Source organism: Amblyomma maculatum, chromosome 8 (assembly GCF_055883805.1).
Source record: "Amblyomma maculatum isolate TAMU_Amacu chromosome 8, ASM5588380v1, whole genome shotgun sequence".
NCBI classification, from domain to species: domain Eukaryota; kingdom Metazoa; phylum Arthropoda; class Arachnida; order Ixodida; family Ixodidae; genus Amblyomma; species Amblyomma maculatum.
Genome location: NC_139351.1, coordinates 88,528,487 through 88,546,800, shown reverse-complemented (window position 1 = coordinate 88,546,800; position 18,314 = coordinate 88,528,487). Strand labels below are relative to the sequence as shown.

The 18,314-nt window shown below is 44.9% G+C and overlaps 1 protein-coding gene and 1 long non-coding RNA gene across 2 annotated transcripts; both read left to right on the top strand.

Moving 5' to 3' along the window:
• The first annotated feature begins 492 nt into the window (after positions 1–492).
• On the top strand, positions 493–7,497 carry LOC146181726 (uncharacterized). The gene is made up of 3 exons (XR_014700280.1): positions 493–649; positions 2,022–2,147; positions 6,634–7,497. It is a non-coding gene; the product is annotated as an uncharacterized LOC146181726 (long non-coding RNA).
• Positions 7,498–9,609: 2,112 nt separating this feature from the next.
• Positions 9,610–15,910, top strand: LOC146181725 (gamma-interferon-inducible lysosomal thiol reductase-like). The gene is made up of 3 exons (XM_084575840.1): positions 9,610–9,656; positions 13,463–14,012; positions 15,258–15,910. Exons 1-3 carry the CDS (start codon positions 9,610–9,612, stop codon positions 15,690–15,692), a joined length of 1,032 nt encoding a protein of 343 aa, XP_084431966.1. The 3' UTR covers positions 15,693–15,910.
• Positions 15,911–18,314: the final 2,404 nt, after the last annotated feature.

Sequence of the window (18,314 nt, the reverse complement as noted above, 5' to 3'; positions counted from 1 at the left end):
GACGGCCACTGACGTCCGACGGACAACCGAACTCGGCCGCAACTCGGCGGCCGATTTCGGACGTCCGCCGGAATTCCGGCGTACGTACGAAAGCGGATGGTCGAATCCGTTCGCCCAGCGGACAGCCGCCGTACGTCCGCCACTGGATTTGCTTTTACACAGCTATGATATAGTTTGTAGTCGTCGTGCTCGTCTGAACTGCGTATAAATCAGTAATGCCGTCAAGTCTGCATTATATGATGCCAGAGCGAATCGATGCGATAGAAAGCGTTTCCATTAAACAGTTCTTTTTATTTTCCGCATGTTTCATCGTTGAATTCTTCCATCCAAAATTTTTGATTAAAAGTTAAATGACCATTAAACATGTTTCTATCATGATGCTTCGGTGAAATTTTAATCAGTGGCTGAATAGACGCAGCAAGCTGCAAGCTCAGAAAGAACGAAACCGAACCTATCCTCAAAAAAATCTGAAATGAGCCAATCCAATCCACCTGACAAGTTGAAGTTTAGTCATGGAAGATGGCTTCACGTTTCCGTGTTCTGCGTTTTCTGCGCAGTTACAAATACCTACGGCTGTAATGCACTGCTAGCATTGTTTTTGCTGTGGCTTGGTGCGGCTGGCACACTTTGTTCACCCGCTGATTCCAAAGTAAGTATTTCACCGAACTTTTGTTTCTTTAGTTGAACTTTTCGATGCACCGATAGTGGTGAGCTTTTGCGTAAGGAAACAGCTCTGTACAGCAGCCGAACGGTCGAGTGTTTTAGGCGAGACTGACAGGATGGCTCCGCGCCGACTAACTAAAGTGCAGCCTCAAGTCTGAGGGCCATCTTTTCGGCATTACTGGACGCTGCGCCAGTAAGCAGCGCAACTTCTCTGTCTCTGATAAAGGAGTGCCTGCCCGAGCTTTAAAGGAGTTAATTTGTTAACCATGCGCAACGTGCTGAGTTGTAAAAACTATACGAGAAAACTTTTGCACTCCTCGAGCCTATCGTGCGACATGCCTACACTTGTGAAAACGTCGCGAGTTTTTTTTTTTTTTTTTTTAATGGACAGCCGCTGATCTTTCTCTCTCGAGCTTTACGGCAACTACAGTTTCTAGAAGGAACGGCTGTAGCTACTAAATAACTAAAGGTTTAGTACTCTCCTTCAGCTTTGACAAACTAGGACAGCACCTTGCGCATGTTGGTTATGCATGTGGGACCGAACCGCGCAGAACAACCGCACAAGGAGATGAGAGAAAAAAAAAAAAAGTCAGCACTTGTCTTTTTCTTGACCCGTTGTTCTGCGCTGTTCTGGCACGAATTTGACATACCGCCGCCGCGATACAGTTGGGCTGTGAGCTCTGGTGCCTGCAACGCCTTCTTTTATGCAAAACAGGCGTACTGGGAGGCCATGCAAGCCGCGGGCTCAAAAAAAAAAAAAAAAAAAAAAAGAGTTGAGCAAAAGTGAGATGAAAACAAAATTGTTGTTGCTTTGACCTTACAGATATTCAAAGGCTCCTCAGAACTTCACTGCATTATTGACTGCGAGATAATGCCAAAGCTGCACTAGAGCCATGCAGCACCTTATAGTGCATGATACTGAGCTTATGTGTCGCACTGAAAGCTCTTACCATGTTCTTAGATTATCATATTAAAGTAGCTTTAAACCCATGCTTGTTAATACAGTGATAGCCATAAATTGAATCTAGGGCATCATGCTCACATACAAGGCTTCTGATAACCGCTGGTCACATGATGCGGGCTATAGCAGAAACCTGTACGTGGTCATCTTACAAGCATTTGTGCAATTGATGCTTTTAATGTGTTGTAAAAGATTTTGTGTTCTGTTTCTGTATGGGAATGCTTTCCTTATTGAAGGCTAACATTTGGCTTGCTACAGCAAAACCTCTACCTACTCATCCTAAAAACAGCACCGCAGTTGGTGCTTTTAATGTATTGTAAAAGTATTTGTGTTCTGCTTCTGTATGGCAATGCTTTTCTCGTTGAAGACTAGCATGAGGCTTCCAAAAATTTTTCAGATGCCATTTGCTGTAGCCGATTTCGTAGGCCAACAGGAAGCAGCACTTTGAACATGGAAAACTGTCATCCACGGGGGAAAAACAGCAACATCCCTTTGCATTCTCATTTCTTTGGTATGGCTAAAAGTGAGTATTGTATCATTATCTATATTATTAATATTGAATCATGATTGTCAGTGTTGAAGTTGTTTGAGCGTGATGATTTTAAACACACAGGACATCCCTTCGACATTAAGGTTTTAGCTTGTTTACATGTAGGATGTAGAACTGGTTTCAACAAACTTTATGCAGCAAATTCTTTTTACATTGTCCACCATGTTACTTTTTGTCATTGGACACAGTCGTCCACTCTTAGCTTGAATGGGAATGTGTGGCATGCAGTTTGCAAAATAGCAATGCATCCGTCACAGCCATGCATCAAGGCTAAGTGGCTTGTGCGTAGAGGGACCAGCCGCTCCAGCTTCACGTCATCTGCCTCTTTGCTCCGGTGTGCAGACGTGCATTGAGGCAAAGTGGTTTATTTGTAGAGAAACCAGGAGCTTCTTTGTCACATCTGGCTGTTTGTTACGGTGTGCAGATGCGCATTGAGGCAAAATGGCTGATGTGTAGAGGGACCAGGAGCTGCTGCTTAACGTCCTTCGCCTCTTTACTACAGTGCACAGCCGTGCATTGATGCTAAGTGGCTTGTGCATGTAGGGTCCAGGAGCTGCAGCTTCACGTCTGCCTCTTCGCTCAGGTACGCAGGTGCGTATTGAGGCAAAATGGCTTATGCATAGAGGGACCAGGAGCAGCTGTGTGGCGTAGTGTGTATATTTGCTATGGTGCGTATCGAAGTACAATGGGGGGCTCATGTGTAAAGGTACCATGAGCTGCTGTGTCATGTCGTCTGCCTCTTTACTATGGTGCGCAGGCATGCATCAAGGCAAAGTGGCTTATGCACAGAAGGACCAGGAGCTGTTGCTTCACATCTGCTATGATGCGCAGCTGCGTATTGTGGGTGGTGGTGGAAAACATTGCCATCAGATACAAATACAGGAGGTTACTAGCTGACCCTGAGGGGGCCTGTCCTGACAAAAACAAGGGGTCCCTAGTTTGGGACCCCAGTGGTGGTAGAGGGACTAGAGGCTGGTACTTCACGCTGTCTGCCTCTTCGCTACGGTGTGCAGCTGCGATGGATGCAGTGGCATCTCAAAAAGTGGATGCCACGCACTCGCATGTTCAGCCTGAGTGGACGACTGTGTACCTGCTATAGCTTTGTTATTCATAGAATAAACCTAGGCCAAGTTGGATAAATTATAGCTCACCTCATATGTGGTCAGCAAAGAAAAGCCACTTCAGAAAATTTGATGCATTTACTGTCATAGGGTTCTTATTCGTATACATGGTACTGACAAGTCAGATTCTTCACCCTCAGAAATGCCAGAAAAATAACCAAGGGTGCGTCTGCAATAGTCTAGCTTGCTCTTTCTCTGCAGACTTGAGTCAGATGTGTGTTCCATTGCTGTGGGTGGGACAGGCGTGAATCTTTGATTTTAAGCTTGCAACAAGTATATTATTGTAGTTTAAAGGCAAAACGGTACTAATAATCATAGCCCCCCGTGGCCTTTATCCCCTTTTAATAGTGTTGCTAGACACTGAATTACTAGTTTACTCTGCACTGTTTCTGTCTAGTTAATGTGCGGAGATGTACATATATTTATATGACTTGGAGTTGTCGACTTTGTACTTAGAAACATTGTAGTGTTATCTGATGTGTTGCTTTCATTTCTTTAATGATTTCTGTAAGGGATCGGTGGGTATGCTAGGCACCATTATTAGTCTGCTCTTTTTTGGGTCACCTGTTCAATGCCCAGCTGCGGCCGTCTCCCACTTGCCCTTGGACAGGAGGCGGAGAGACGCGCACAGATAGGCAGCTACAGCAGCTACAGTGCTTAACGGAAACGTAGGCAGAGAAGGAAAGAAGTCCCCTCTTCCGAGGACTTTGCTGTCGCACTCGAAGACGCGGGGACAGGCAGTTTGTTCTCGTTGCTGTCTCATGTAGGGGGCTCATTTTTATTTAAGGAGCTTTACGAACAGTATACAACTAAGGGGTCCTTAGTACTAAGCGTACTAAGGGATCCTTAGTACGCTGACTGGACCCATCACCCGGAGGCAGCACAGCTTTGAAACGAGCACCTCTTTTGGAAGAACTGCTTATCGTTCAAAGAAAAAACACTGTCAGGTTGAAGGGTGTAAGGCCCTCTTCCTTGTTGGGGAGCCCATAAAAGTGACAATTATTCAGTGCAGGCGCGCTGAGTGGGGTCTCGTTGAGGATTCCAACCCTGGATGTTAACAATGGTGGGAGATAGCGGCGTTGAAAAAGGGCAAGTGTGTAACAGTGACGGTATGATGTGGGTTGGCTCTTCTGATGTGGTCCGCAATGGTGCTGACTCGGACGCCAATAATTGCAATAATTACCCTGTAAAAGGAGCCGCCAAGGATGCAAGCTTTGGGCAATGGTTGCGCACGTGGGACACCGTTTTGATGGGTTCTAATTATTTATTTTCTTTTTTTTTTTTCCTAGGGGAGAGAGTTTGGCATGTGACCTAGTGAGCCAATCATTTCGAGGTCCATTCTCTAAATTCCGTTTGTTGTGAAACGAATTTGTTGTCCCTTTTGCATTGCTTGTATTAGGGAGAGGGTGAAGAACTTATGAAAGTGGAAAGACATGCCAAAATGTTTGTTAGCCAGTCATGTGTGAGTTCGTTGTCATCGGGGAGAAGAAATGTGGGCGAAGTCCCGAAGTTAATGAAACGGCCCCGCGGCCTGGAGAACTCGTTCTGAGCTAGATTTTGATCTCTTTACTCTTCGGCATAGATCATAGTCATTGTTTCACCTGTTGTAAATACGTACATTCATGTATAAAATTTTCAGTTCATCTTCCTCTCCGTGTGCAAGTTGTTGTGGCCAGATGCAGTAAATTCACTATTTTCATTTCTATATAATGTGCCTTTCTGAAGATGGTGAGCTCTTTTGTTCAATCCTGTAAGAAAGCTGCAAAGCGCTCCCAAATTTTCCACAAAACTGTGTGATATCTTTAATACTAACTGCGGCTTGGTGTCACTCAAAACATGTAATTGAGGTAGATTTCTTCCCCCCCCTCTTTTTGTTCGTTCAAATGAGGATCAGCGGACACTAACTCTTGCTTTTGTAATGCCCTAGGCCCTGCCTTAAGGTAGTAGTCCAATGTCGATGCCATTTTTATAGCTATGGCTGTCCAACAGCACTAATGTCTTTTATACACTTCTTTTACTAATCTCTTACCCAAGTGGTGACTTATACTGCGGGGGCGAAAGTCTGGACAGTATGTCTGTAGATTTTGGACTAGAATCGCGATGTAAACGAATTGTGACCTTATTTCTCTTGCACACATGAAAGAACTAACGTTCAACTTTCACATCGACAAGTATGGTCCCTGGTCGATGTGAAAGTTATGTGCTTTGATTGCAGTTTGTGTAGTCCACACGCTTGTCCCCGATATTACATAGGGGCAAATTAGGCGCCTTTACAGGGGCAGTTTCTTTGGCGCCCACTACCTTCCCCATAAAAAAGCTACAGTGTTTCTTGTGAACAGCTGGCTGCATTTATAAATACCATTATTTTTTTTTGTAATTTGTTGTGCATAGTTGAGAAATCCATGACATACATCCATGCTGCATGCTGCCGGTAATACATCAGGAGCTTGTGGTTATCAGCTTTTTGTGTTTTGTGTAACTATAAGCCTTGCTATTGTAATGTCACATATAGCGCTGTGGGTAAACAAATAACTTTATTTTTAACTCTTGTAGAAGCATGAACACTGCGCAATCACTGCGGCGGGCTATGCTTCCACATTGGGCTTTAGCCACATGTCAAATGTCTATCTTTATTCTGCTGCAGCAGCTTGCATGTTATCAGATAAGTTAATTCGTCGCAGCTGCTCTAAGGAGACGCTTTCTAGACGCTTGTAGCCTAGATGTTGATGTCGATATACCCCCGACACGCCCAGGGAATGTCTTCAGTAGAGGGTACATGGAAACCAGCGAAATGTGCAGTTTACAGAACAAAAAGGTAACAATTTTAAATGATGTTATTATTGATCACTTCTTTTCAGAGCAGGAACAATGACTAGAAATCTGCCTGTTAAACCGCTCAAAATGCAGGTTTCTGCCGCCAATGCGTACCTGTGTAATACTGCAATGCTCTGGCTGTGCTTTATGTTCATATACAGCATCCTTTATGCTTAATATCTCTGCATGTGCACTCCATGTCTTGGGCATTGCTGAGGGCGCATAGCAGCAAGCATAACATGCCATGTTTGTTCAGAGTGGCATGTTCAAAGAGACGACATAAAAACATTAAAATACTGAATGCCAGGTTCTGGTCAAACTACGTTTGTATCTTTTGTTATTCTGCATGGGTTTTGCTGCAGTTATATGACCTTTCTATATAGTATGTGACAGTTCTGAATGGAGATGCATGCGTACAGTGCCATCTGGAAAAAGCAATTGAGAGAAACTGGCAGTTGCCCTTGGAGATGTGTAATCAAAGTTCAGCACAGATAACTTGAATTTCATTTTCCCTTCTATTGCAGGAGGAGCCCAGCCTGCTCTTTCCATCTTAGGCCTGAAAGACTAGCAACAGCTGATCGAGCAAATGCACAGGATAGTAACTGCTCCTGGAATCCCGGCCTGCGGAGGCCGCCCACACAGAACTCGATCATCTCGCTAATTCTGAAATATTAGGTTTCAATAAATACCTTTTCCTCCACCACCTCCCCAAGGGAAGAGCTGTCACAACCAAGGATAATTAAAAAAATTATTCAAGTAGATTCTTAATACTCCAGTTGGCCTGCATTTTACCATGCCATTCCTTAACATCGATATTTTTTTTAGTGTAGACTATTTATTCATGCAGTTTTTGCAATAAAGGCAAAAAAAATGCTTTTTTTACAACCTTGCATGCTGGTATGCCTATGCACTTAGCATGTTTTCAGGAATGGTGCATTTGTGTAAAGCTCAGCTAGCATATGTGCCTCTTTGATGGAAGTTTTATTTGCACACTACTGTTCAGTGCTTTGTGTGTGAAAGTAAAGCAGACAACAGGAAACTTGAACCTGTTGCATATTCTATTGTCTGCTTTACTCTCACGACAAAGGCATTGAGCACTAGTATGTGACTGAAATTTCCATGGCACATGCTTGCTGAGCTTTACACGAATGTTATTGGCAAGTTTTTACACTAATAGCGGGCCCTGCAAGCATGTTCCGGGAAACGTCCGAATGTCCGCCTCCGGCTGCCCGTCGGACGTCCGTGGGACGCGATCCGGATCCACGAACGATAGTCCGACGGACGTCCGCTGTACGTATATCGAACATAACCGGACTTCCGTCGGATGTCCGAAGGTCCGAGAACGGACGTCCGTCGGTCGACCGTCGGACGTCTATGGCCGTCTGGGTCACATTGACTCCTCTCAGTGGCAAATGAAGCGCGAGTAAAATAATGGAATCATGAACAGGGCGAGATTTATTGGAGCAAAGCTATATCGTAGATATTTTGACTTCTCAGACGCATTAACTTCTAAATACTAGCAATCCCAATTTGAATTGCTTACCTAAGCTCTTACAGGTTGGCGTTCTAGCGCTAGCGTTATTCCGTTCGTTTGTTTTTTGTTGTTCTTTGACGCTGATATGTATACTTTGTTTGTTAGCAAGATCTTTTACCCTTTTATAATCTCACCGCGTCTCGTTTGGAGACCTACGCTCAGGTCATTTTGTTATCACGAGGATTTGATGAAGACCGTGACGAATGAGCGGTGGTCGCTCTCCTACACTTAGATTTCATTGTCGTGAAGCGTCTATGTAAGTAACCGTGAATTAATAAAGCCTGGCTTTCTGTGCAGCGCAGCTTCACTCATTTATGCCCTTAGTGAAATGCCTCAAGCCATGTGGTTCTATCCATGTGCTTGCCGAATTCACTTGAAGGCCCTTGTTCACAAACGTGCCCGAAGAAATAAGCCCCAGAATGCGTTTACATGACGCGCGACGAAAGACTAGGCTAACGACGACGGAGGCAGAATGATGCTATGATAAGGTGGTTAAAGATGCCGTAACATTTCAGTTAACGTAAAACTTGACAGTAGAAATCCATGTCAAGTAAAGTTGGCTGAACAGTTACGGTGTCCATTTTTCTGCCTTATCCGAGCATCGTTCTGCCTCCGTCGTTGTTGGCCTTGTTTTTCGTTCATAAGTAAAAAGAGAATCAAATTCCCCGCCAAAAGTACGTCACTGTGACGTCACAAGCAACGTCACGTGTTTGTTGTGCCTCACAGTTCGCAGGGGGCGCTGGGAAACTAAAGCCTCGCTCAGAGTCGACACGCAGGCTTCTATGGGAGTTACGCTACCATTTGTTCTTCTACCATGACATAAGCGCGTCAAGAACGAATAAACGGCATTTCTTATCCTGCAACTGGTCTCGGCTGTTCCTTCGAGTACGGTCAGCTCGGCTGCCGCCGCTACAAGTAGGTGTTTGTTTATCTTGCTTTTAAAAACTGCCGGTGGAAAAATGTTTTTATGTGCTGGGTGAAATATGTACCAAGGATTTGGGGTGGTGTGTGTGTGTGTGTGGGGGGGGGGGTGGTACCTCTTCCCCACCCTTCTAGGACCGCCACTGGTCGGACACACTAAAGCTCTGAAGAGGCCGACCGCACGTTCTCTTGTTCACGCTTATACCGATTTCCATTGGGCGAACAGGAGCTCTTTTAGCTGCACTAAAAGTGCTCTCGCGAGTTTCGGCGCCTACCAGTAGTCAAACAGGAGCAGTAGCGTTGTGTTCTATTGGCAGAGGAGGCGCGCTTTTGGGGTCCCGAGAGCAGCCGAGAGTAGTCCTCGGTGCTCCGTCGCCAGCGGCGGGCGTACAGGGAGAACGGAGGAAGTCACGTGACCTTTTTGACGTCACTTCTGGTTATTCGCCCGGAGCCCGGGCCCGGGCAGGACGGTCGAGAAAACATCGAGGAAGACGGCAGCGGTGGTGTTCCGCCGGCAGATACGGGCAACACAAGCGCGGGAAAAGTTTGATCACATGACGCCTGACGTCACGCGTTCCCCTCGATAAGCCGATACGCTGCTCTCCGAGCAGCGTGAATGTTCCGTTGGGGAGACGAGAACGCGCGTCCCCAGTACTCTCGTGCGCTGCTCTGGCTGCTCGTTCCTCTTGTTCCTTTTTGCCCAATGGAAACCGGTACTAGATTGGACGGGCCTGTACAATAGCACCTCAAATAAGGTGAGGCGACCAAAAGTAAAGTAGAATAATATGCCTCTGCCCGTGCCATGTACAATAGCACAACAGAAGTATGCCACGCTCTTACCTCATTTGGTTGGAAGAGTGACGGTGCGATGACGTCATCAGACTGAGGTCACGTGATTACCGCCGGATGGAATGCGGCATCTGTTGTCACGTGATTGAGGTCTGTAGATACGGGGTGAGCTGTCTTCTTTTCGACACTGGTTACGACGCAGTGTGCAATAATCTTCCCTTCTGTAGACGCACGGGACAATTTCAAACCAGCCTAGATGACGTGGCCTCTGTCGCCGTACGTCATCGCCGAGAGCATATACGCGTACGTTCTTGACAAGAACGATATCCACGGGAGTCCATGGATAATGCTCTGGGTAATTTAACCGCTGATGCTGTGAAGAATGTGGGCCTGAAAACGGGTAATTTGTGGGGAAGGAGAGTGATGAGCATTTTTATTAATCATTTATTCACCCAAGGCGCGAGCGAATTGTCCTGGAGGTTTCTCTTACGGCACTTGTCAAATGTGAAAAAGAAGATTCCTCTACTTAGGTTTCCTACCTCCATGCGGGGCAGAGTTTCGTCCCTGTGACGCTTGCTAAGAACAATGTTTTCCAGCCAGCCTTCAGTTGTTATAAAGGGTTTCATCCTGACGTCCGTTAGGCAAAAACACTTGTCAGCAGAACGACTTTTGGCTCATTAACTGCTAAAGGTACACGCGTCCTCCTCAAGCGAAGCTGCGTTCTTGAACATAACGCAAGGAACGGGAACATTTGTACAAGACTGTCACAAAAGTAACATAGATTCTTATTTTCTGCGCAGTTGATGGCCGCCTTGGAATACATGCGCGCTCAAATGCGTACATATGTCAAGAATATTTCTACTCTTCACGTTGTAAACTCCACATAGTTGGGAGTCCTCTCATTACTCTGGTTCCTTTCGTCCTTAGCAGGTGCTACTTGTCATGCGTGCATCTGCGCTCTTTCACTTTCCGCACGTCACTCGGGGCCGACAGAGGTTATCATCTGCGGGCACAGTTTCTTCAAAGACTTGTCGCCTACCTCCTTCCCACGCGCTTATGCAGATGACCGGGGAAGTCAATGACTGGAGGCCAAATGCACCGCACTTCTGGCCCCATCACATCCAACTCCCTTCCCTTCTATCTTCATTCCGCTAAAGCTGGGATTTAAGGGCTTTACAGAGTCTTTGTTGTCGTCATAAAAAAGAACTCAGTGACGAAGCTATGGCCCGTTTGCTGCAATTATTTTACTCATGAAGTCTCCGCGTGTAAAATACCGACGAAGTCTAAGCTAGCACAAAATGCTATTTTCTAGCTCCTTACTTCCTGAATTTTTTTTTGTATTTTTAGATGTTTCATCCCTTCTCCCGAGTTCCGCTTCCAAGGCGGTTATGCTTGGCGTTCTATTGCCTTCGTATCAGGGTAAATATATTCCAAGGCTTCAAGCAACTCCGTTTATTGGGGAAACTCTATGCGGCAGGCGAAGTGAGAAAGAGCGAAAGCAAGCCGCATCTATAGTTTTCTGTTAGGACGACACGCTATGCATGAACGCAGGTGAACGTACCAGGAAGTGAGTGTCATGCTCACAACTAACACGCCGTATCAAACCTTATTCTGTAGACTTCGGTGAAGTTTGGAACATATCACTTTGTCGAACAAACTACAGATATGAGATGTTTCGATCTAGGATTCCCCCAATTATTAACCAATTTGCGATTGTCCTAGAAATAACCGGTGCTTTAAAATGCATCACTATGTTCTTTCAAGTTCATTTTTTCTTGTACTGTTCCTGTGTTTGATGAACTATATTAGTATAGAATTTGATCGTGCTATTGTTTCTTGTTAACTGCTTCAAGCATATTTCTAGATGCACTGTTGTCTGAGTGTATTGTATGCATTTACAGACGAATTTTGAATGCGCTTCTTGATCACGTTTCTGCTTTCTACTATTTAGTTTTTTGTATTAGCATTTATTACTGCTTCCCCTTATAGATATCGCGAATCGTGTTTTTTTTTTTTTTTTTTTTTTGCAGTACCCACCATATATGTCTAATCTAATCTTGCATGTGTCAGTCGTTCCTCATTATTTTGTTATTCGCTGTCACAACTGCCTGGCCAGGGTGCGTAGTCCCAGTCAAGCCTTTAATCCGGCGTTTTGGCTACGTATTCCTTTCAACACTGTAATTAATGTATTTGAAAAAAAAAATTGAATAGATGTGAAATCTCGTTTTAAACGACGTCGTTATGTTTATGGTGACGGAAAGGGCAGCTCGAAGAAGGCTGCATGGACATAACCGGTATCCTAAGGTCATTCGATACTTGGAGCCAATTTTCTAACATTCACAATGGAGAGGGCTCTGACAGGCACCGGTGGAATACTTTGTGACATGCAATGACGCCTTCGGTTCACAAATTTGTAGCCCTGGACTGATGGTACCGGCCACGAAGAGAAATCGATGGCACCACATGCTTCCTCAGCGTCGGGAGTATTCCTGAAAATGCAGTTTTTTCTCCTCCCACTTTTTCATTAACTCGACCGAGAGCTTGAGTGGATGGAGTACTGCACGCGTTGAAGCCATCGCCTCGCGCTGATACCGTCAACTCACTGCAAACCGTACTCACAATCGCTTTCTATACTACTCCTAACAGGGTCATTGTAACCAGGCACGAATTACTTTTAACCTGCGTATACCTATGCTACCGCTTTTAATGTCTGAATCTATGCCACTACTTGGCTGTGCACAAAAATGTGTTATTTAAGTGTAGAATTTCGTCCACTAGTCGCATTCGTAATTTCGGGTTAAACGCGAATTGAAATTGCAACTGCTTCATTATGAAAAAAAAAATGATTTTAAGGAAAGCCTTTGGCGCAGTAAGTGTTCATCTAAACCGTGCCGTGAGGGAAGGGGGCAAGGTTCGGGAGTGAAAGAAAAAGAGAGAAAGAGGAGCCGTAGTAGCAGGCTTTGGAATAATTTGGACCACCTGAGGAGGAGGTAAAATTTTACGCAATCAACGGTTTCTAAGGCCTTCACGGCAAGTACGGCGTCGCTGGAGTAATCTACACAGGACGACAGCCTGAGCGCGCCCCACGGTCTGAAGCGGCCGCTGCAGGGCAGGGTGGCGTAAAAATGTCGCATGGTTTTAATGTGCAGTGATATCGCACAGCGCACGGGCATCGTGTTCGTTTAAGCCCTATCGAAACGAGGCCGCCGCAGCCTGATTCGAGCCTGGACACGCCGACTCACTAGCCGACCACCGTAACCAGTGAGCCGAAGCGACATGTAGACCAGATGCCGACAGCACCAATATTGAAGCAAAATTTTGCGAAGGAAGGCTTAAACTGAAAACGGAAACTATACGTTTTCCGCACTTATGAAAAGGCGAGCTATCTGGAGGCAGTAAACCATGACGTGAAAGCCGTTAGCTGGGGTGGAGCTCCTGGCCTCGAGGGATGGGAACCTACGGGCGTTCGCAGGTTGTGGCGGAGGCTCTTTGACACAGGGTGTCTGCTGTTAGAGTTGTGGTCCTACTGGCTGCTTCAGAACATGACTGCTATATACGATAGCGTCTCCTCTTTCAATCTTTCGTCTTACAACTGGTTCATCTATCTGCTGTACGAGACATAACAAGAGGCAGTGATGATGGCTCAGCCAGAGTCAGTTGCAAGCCCGTTCATTTTCCTTTCCTCCTTCCTTCAGTCGCAACAACAATATTAGCTCCGTATATACACATGCGGGAATGCGGCGGAGCTTTACAAAAGCTAACAGAAAGTAAGTAAACACATAAAAAAAAAGCCGAAAACACTTTTCTCTGTCAAGCTGCTCCCTATATCTGCGTTCATCGACGAAGCATGAAGGCGCTTTGTAGAGCCTTGTTGACATTTGAAAGAGTAACATTGCTTACACTTTGTATAGCAAAAGCTGCGTGCATCACAACAAGTGAAAGGAATGGCTTGAAGCAGAGAGAACAATAAAAATCGCTATCATTTGCGAGGACCTGAATAAATCCTTTTGAAGTTATATCTCTGTTGACTGCCGCCAAAGGATGAACTGCCTTCGTGGCAGATGGGTATTTGCCTTGTGCACGTTTCTGTTCGTCTGTCTGCTGCACAGGTCCTCAACTACCAGGGCAGCTAGGTCCGTAAGCAGGCTTTTCAATGACATTGATGGCCATACTGACCATGTCAATGACGTTGACGATACGAACCCCGAACATCCCAGCAAGAAGGATTACTTGACAACTAAGCCGCCGCAGAAAGAAAAAAGTGACACGCAAAAATCTGCAGAGGAGACTGTAACCACTGCCGCGACCACCACCACGCCACCGACTACGACGAAGGCACCCGAAACAAGCACCGCTGAATTGCCAACAACGCAACTGCAGAACACGGCACCGGGATCACCTGGCTACGGGGCGTGTGACAGCCCGACAAAATCTCCCAAGGACTCTCAGAAGCCAACAGCTCTTTCAACCCCGGATAACAAGGTCAACGTCCCAAAAACGGTTTCCTACGAGCTATTCTACAAGAAGGTGACCGTCGAAGTCGTGTACGAGTCCCACTGTCCAAACAGCCGCAAGTTCATCACCTCCCAGCTTTTACCAGCTTACGAGCAGCTCCGGAACTACATGCATCTGACACTTTTGCCTTTCGGAAGGTCTCAGGTGAGCGATATTAAGGCGAAAGCCTTTAATGGCTCATGCCGTCGTGGACAAAATGTGTCCCGCATTTGCAACATTCTGATTGGCCGAGGCGTGGGGACGTCATAGAGGTCTCGACCAATCACGGAGCCCCAGCACAGCATGCGCGAATGCGTGCCTTATATGGCCATATGTCAATCAATGATCAATTACTAATTAATCAATTAATTATCAATTATTGATTATTTATTAATGTATTAATGAACTAGTTATTGATAAATAATCACCTAAATCAATATCTAATTGATTATTACAAATTAGTGCCAGTTGCGCAGCAGAATGCTGCCCTCATGGCTTTCGCCTTTCACTACTTTAGTCACTAAAGTTCCTCGTAACTGTTTAGGCTAGTCTAATGTCGCAGTGTACGATGTTCGAGGCGAGTAGAGTTTCCTTGCTATTTATTGTCACAAAGGTACACCAATTGGTTTGTATGGTAGTCTTAGCTACTCGGTGCGAGCGAAGGGCGAACTTGCAAGGCAAGTACTTCGCTACGCATCGAAAAGGTCGGACCATTCCAGTCGGCATTTACATCGCCCTATAGTCTACAACATTTCACTGTTTGCTCGTGTTAGTAACGGACGACCAATTAAGCTAGACTTAGGTTACTGTGAAGAGATGTTCTCGAAAGTGATGCCTCATTCTGTAAAAATAGCCCATATTATCACCGTTGCTTTTACGTAGTGCTGAAAGCAGCAGTTCAGTAATTTTATTGTCCCGCCGAGGTGACGCAGTGGTTAGGGCTCTCGACTACTGTTCCCAAGGACGCTGGATTGAATGCCGGCCTCGGCGGCCGCTTTTCGATGGAGGCGAGAAGGAAAGAGCCCATGTCTGTTGCTATATTAGTGCACGTTAAAGACCCCAGGTGGACAAAATTTCTGGAACCCTCCACTACGGCGTCTCTTTCTGGAACCCTCCACTACGGCGTCTCTCATAGCCTAAGTCGCTTTGGGACGTTAAACCCCATAAATTAAAGTAAACTAAATTAAACAATAACTTCATTGTGGGAACAAAATGCGGGCTAATTTCTTCTTGCTGCCATGGAAAAAGTATTTTGCTCTCTTCCTATCAGAGTTCGCCCGCAAGATATATCTGAGCAAAAAAATGTTATCTTTAGAAAATGAAATCCAAGTATTATACCTTTATGTCAATTATAACTATCCGCCGGGAGTGGACTGCTCGAAAATTACAGTATTTTTTCCTCTTGCCCAGATGAGCAACGCTCGGGGCGGTAACCCCAGCTTCAAATGCACCAGAGGAGACATCGAGTGCCGAAGTAACATGGTCGAGACTTGCATCGTGAGAAACGTGCGGGAGACTCTCAAGGCCGTCCACATCGTCGCCTGCATGTCCCGCAGTATCACTCCATACCGCGTCGCTAGGCGGTGCGTGGAGGGCCGCGGGCTGCAGTGGAGCTTCGTGGAACAGTGCGTCACAACCAAGGGCAAGCTGTACCTGCTCGAGATGGGAAAGAGGACGTGGAAGGTCGAGCGCAGGGTGAACAGAGTGCCGTTAATTGTGGTCGAAGGTGAGAGGGACTACGCCGTGGAGATGGAGGCGCAGACCGACCTCACTGGACTTCTGTGCAAGCGTATTCCACACAGTGGTGAGAGAAGCGCGACTTGCGCCTCCAGGAGGCGCAAGTGAGGAGCTAGACGTAAGGTCTTTTGATTTGGAGTGTAAAGGTACTCTTTGAACCTAAGGGGCAGATTTGAACATCACTTTTCTCCGTTGACTGCCTCTGTAATCAGCACTTTTCAAAAACTTGATTGGCACTCTTACCTTCTCTCCGAGACGTCTGCAAAAGACCCGCTATGGCGAGAGATTCTTCGGTGTGGAGCGACATTCAAGGGCCATGTTTTCGGCGGCTGTCCTCTCAGCATTTAAATAAATCAATCAATCAAAAATAATCAATAAATCAATCAATAAATCAATCAATAAATCAATCAATAAATAAATAAATAAATAAATAAATAAATCAATCAATCAATCAAATCAGCCAATAAGTCAAGACGTTTATTTTGCTTCAGAAAAAAGGTAACGATAGGAAAAACTGCTTTGGTTTGGTTTCCAGCTTGACAAAACACCAGCCACACGCTACTGTAATTACTTGCACAGCACAGTTTTAAGAAATCAGTAAACAGTGTTGCAGCAAAACAAACAGCTAAAAATGGTAGATAACAATGAGATTAATCAATAAAACAGACAATGAAATCATAATTTATCAACGCCCTCACTGCGTGTTCAATATTTTAAAAACATTATTGTGCGTTATTGTCAAGATGTCTAATTGTTTTTCATCCAGATAATTGGGAGCATTTGCTAATGTATGTTTAATCATTCCTTTCCGTACATTGCACGAAAAAAATGGAATAAGCCATGGTGATTGATAACAAAATGAATACGTATTTGCTGTTTTTGGCAGCTTTGTCAAAATCAAAAAACGACGGAGATTTTCCTTGTTTTGCGCTCTTGTAGGTTCGTAATAGGTTATAGGTGTGTATGCCTTTTGCTTTTGCCCTGGTATATTCCAACAGTGTTTTCAACAATGTAGGTAACCCCTTTTCTGTATCACAGCAATTGTTTTTCTCAGATTTGGTGGTTTTCCTCCAAACTAGTCTGCAGTACCGTAACTGTGAATTGAAGAGGCCATTATATAAAAGCTTTCTGCAAGTAAGTGGGAGAGTGCGATAGTTTTTGTTTACAATACTTAATACTCTGCTCGGTTTTGTCGACATGCAATATTGGGCATGCGCAGTGGGAAATTTTGCTAGCACGTGCATTCCCAGTAAAAAAAAAAAAAGCAATTGACTTCAATTGAAAAATTTCCAATTGGTAACAATTGGAAAATTTCTAATTGCTGCCAATCCAGTAGTCAATTAGTACACAATTGCACCTACTGGACCAATTGAAACTCCCCTTTTCCAACCATAAGGTTTCATGAAGGTAATAGTACCCGCTAGACGTTCACTTGAAATACTTCTACATTCAGGTGTGCAAAACGCTCAATATAAGGTACATTAAGGTGCTAGAAACAAACAAACAAAAAAGCCCGATTGGCGTGATTGGCGCGTATGGACGGCACTCACTCATTGTGCCCACATTTTTACGAAGGGATGCAAATCATGACAACTACTTGCTTTCGCATAAATCAAGACTAGCAAACAATCAAGCATAACACTCAAGGGACTATATCATACACTGCTAACATAACCCAAACACATATTCATAGAACACATTTGCTCCCACTTATATATACCATATATTTGACTCTCATGCTGGGGCAAACTATGCCTGTTAGTTCAGCGCGCCTATTTATATTTCAACTGCAGAAGAGCGCGAATGATATATACAATTCCGCAGAATAATGTCTTGTAAGCTCTTAATATAAAAACCGTAAATATTCTGCCGTGTTTGTCAAACATGAAAATGTTCCCATGAATATTTTGGACGCAGTTAGGCAGACCAGTTGGAGCTAATAGCAAAACCAACTGTTTTTTCTAAATGGTTTCAGTCCAGTTGGACTGTATTGCAATCAATCATGACTCAATCGTAATCAATTGGAGTTAGTCATTTCCCAACTGGTCTAGTTCATTTACATTGGCAAGTACAATTGGAATCAATTGGTTTGTCCTCTCACTGAATTATTTGAATGAAGATTTTCCCAACTGGTTCCAACTGATTCCATTTGATTCTCATTGGTAAGGCCAAATGGAGTCCGTTTTTTTTTTTTTTTTTTTTTTTTTTTTTTTTTACTGGGCTGTCTTCTCCGTCCTTCAGCATACCAACACTTCCCCGTTCCTTGCTTACCTCTTTGTTTCCCTGCATTGTTTCCAAAGCTTTGCCTACGTTACCCTACTTGCGAGATATTCGTTGGTTTTATAGTCCATCGATAAGGTTAGAGAGGTTTGTAATTTGGTGCCTCTAACAAGACAGAACTTCGAAAGCTAGCCAAGAACCAGAAAGGGAAGACAAGCCACGTAGCGCGCTGACTTACAACTAAGCATTGGGATGGGTGTACTATTTTCATGTCCGGATCGCTTGTCTATAGCCTATGCAAGCGAATTATCAAGCGGGTTGCAGCCCCGTCGGATACACCCTAAATAATCGCTATAGACTGATTTCCTGTGCTGAGGGCGACCTGTATTCGATCCCGTTGTCTCGCGGCCGTGCAGGCCAACCGGCGGTTATCTTAGTAAGAGATTATCTGCGCACAACTAAAATGTGACGCAGCGAATCTCACGCCGTCCGGTCGTTCACTGCCGAGAT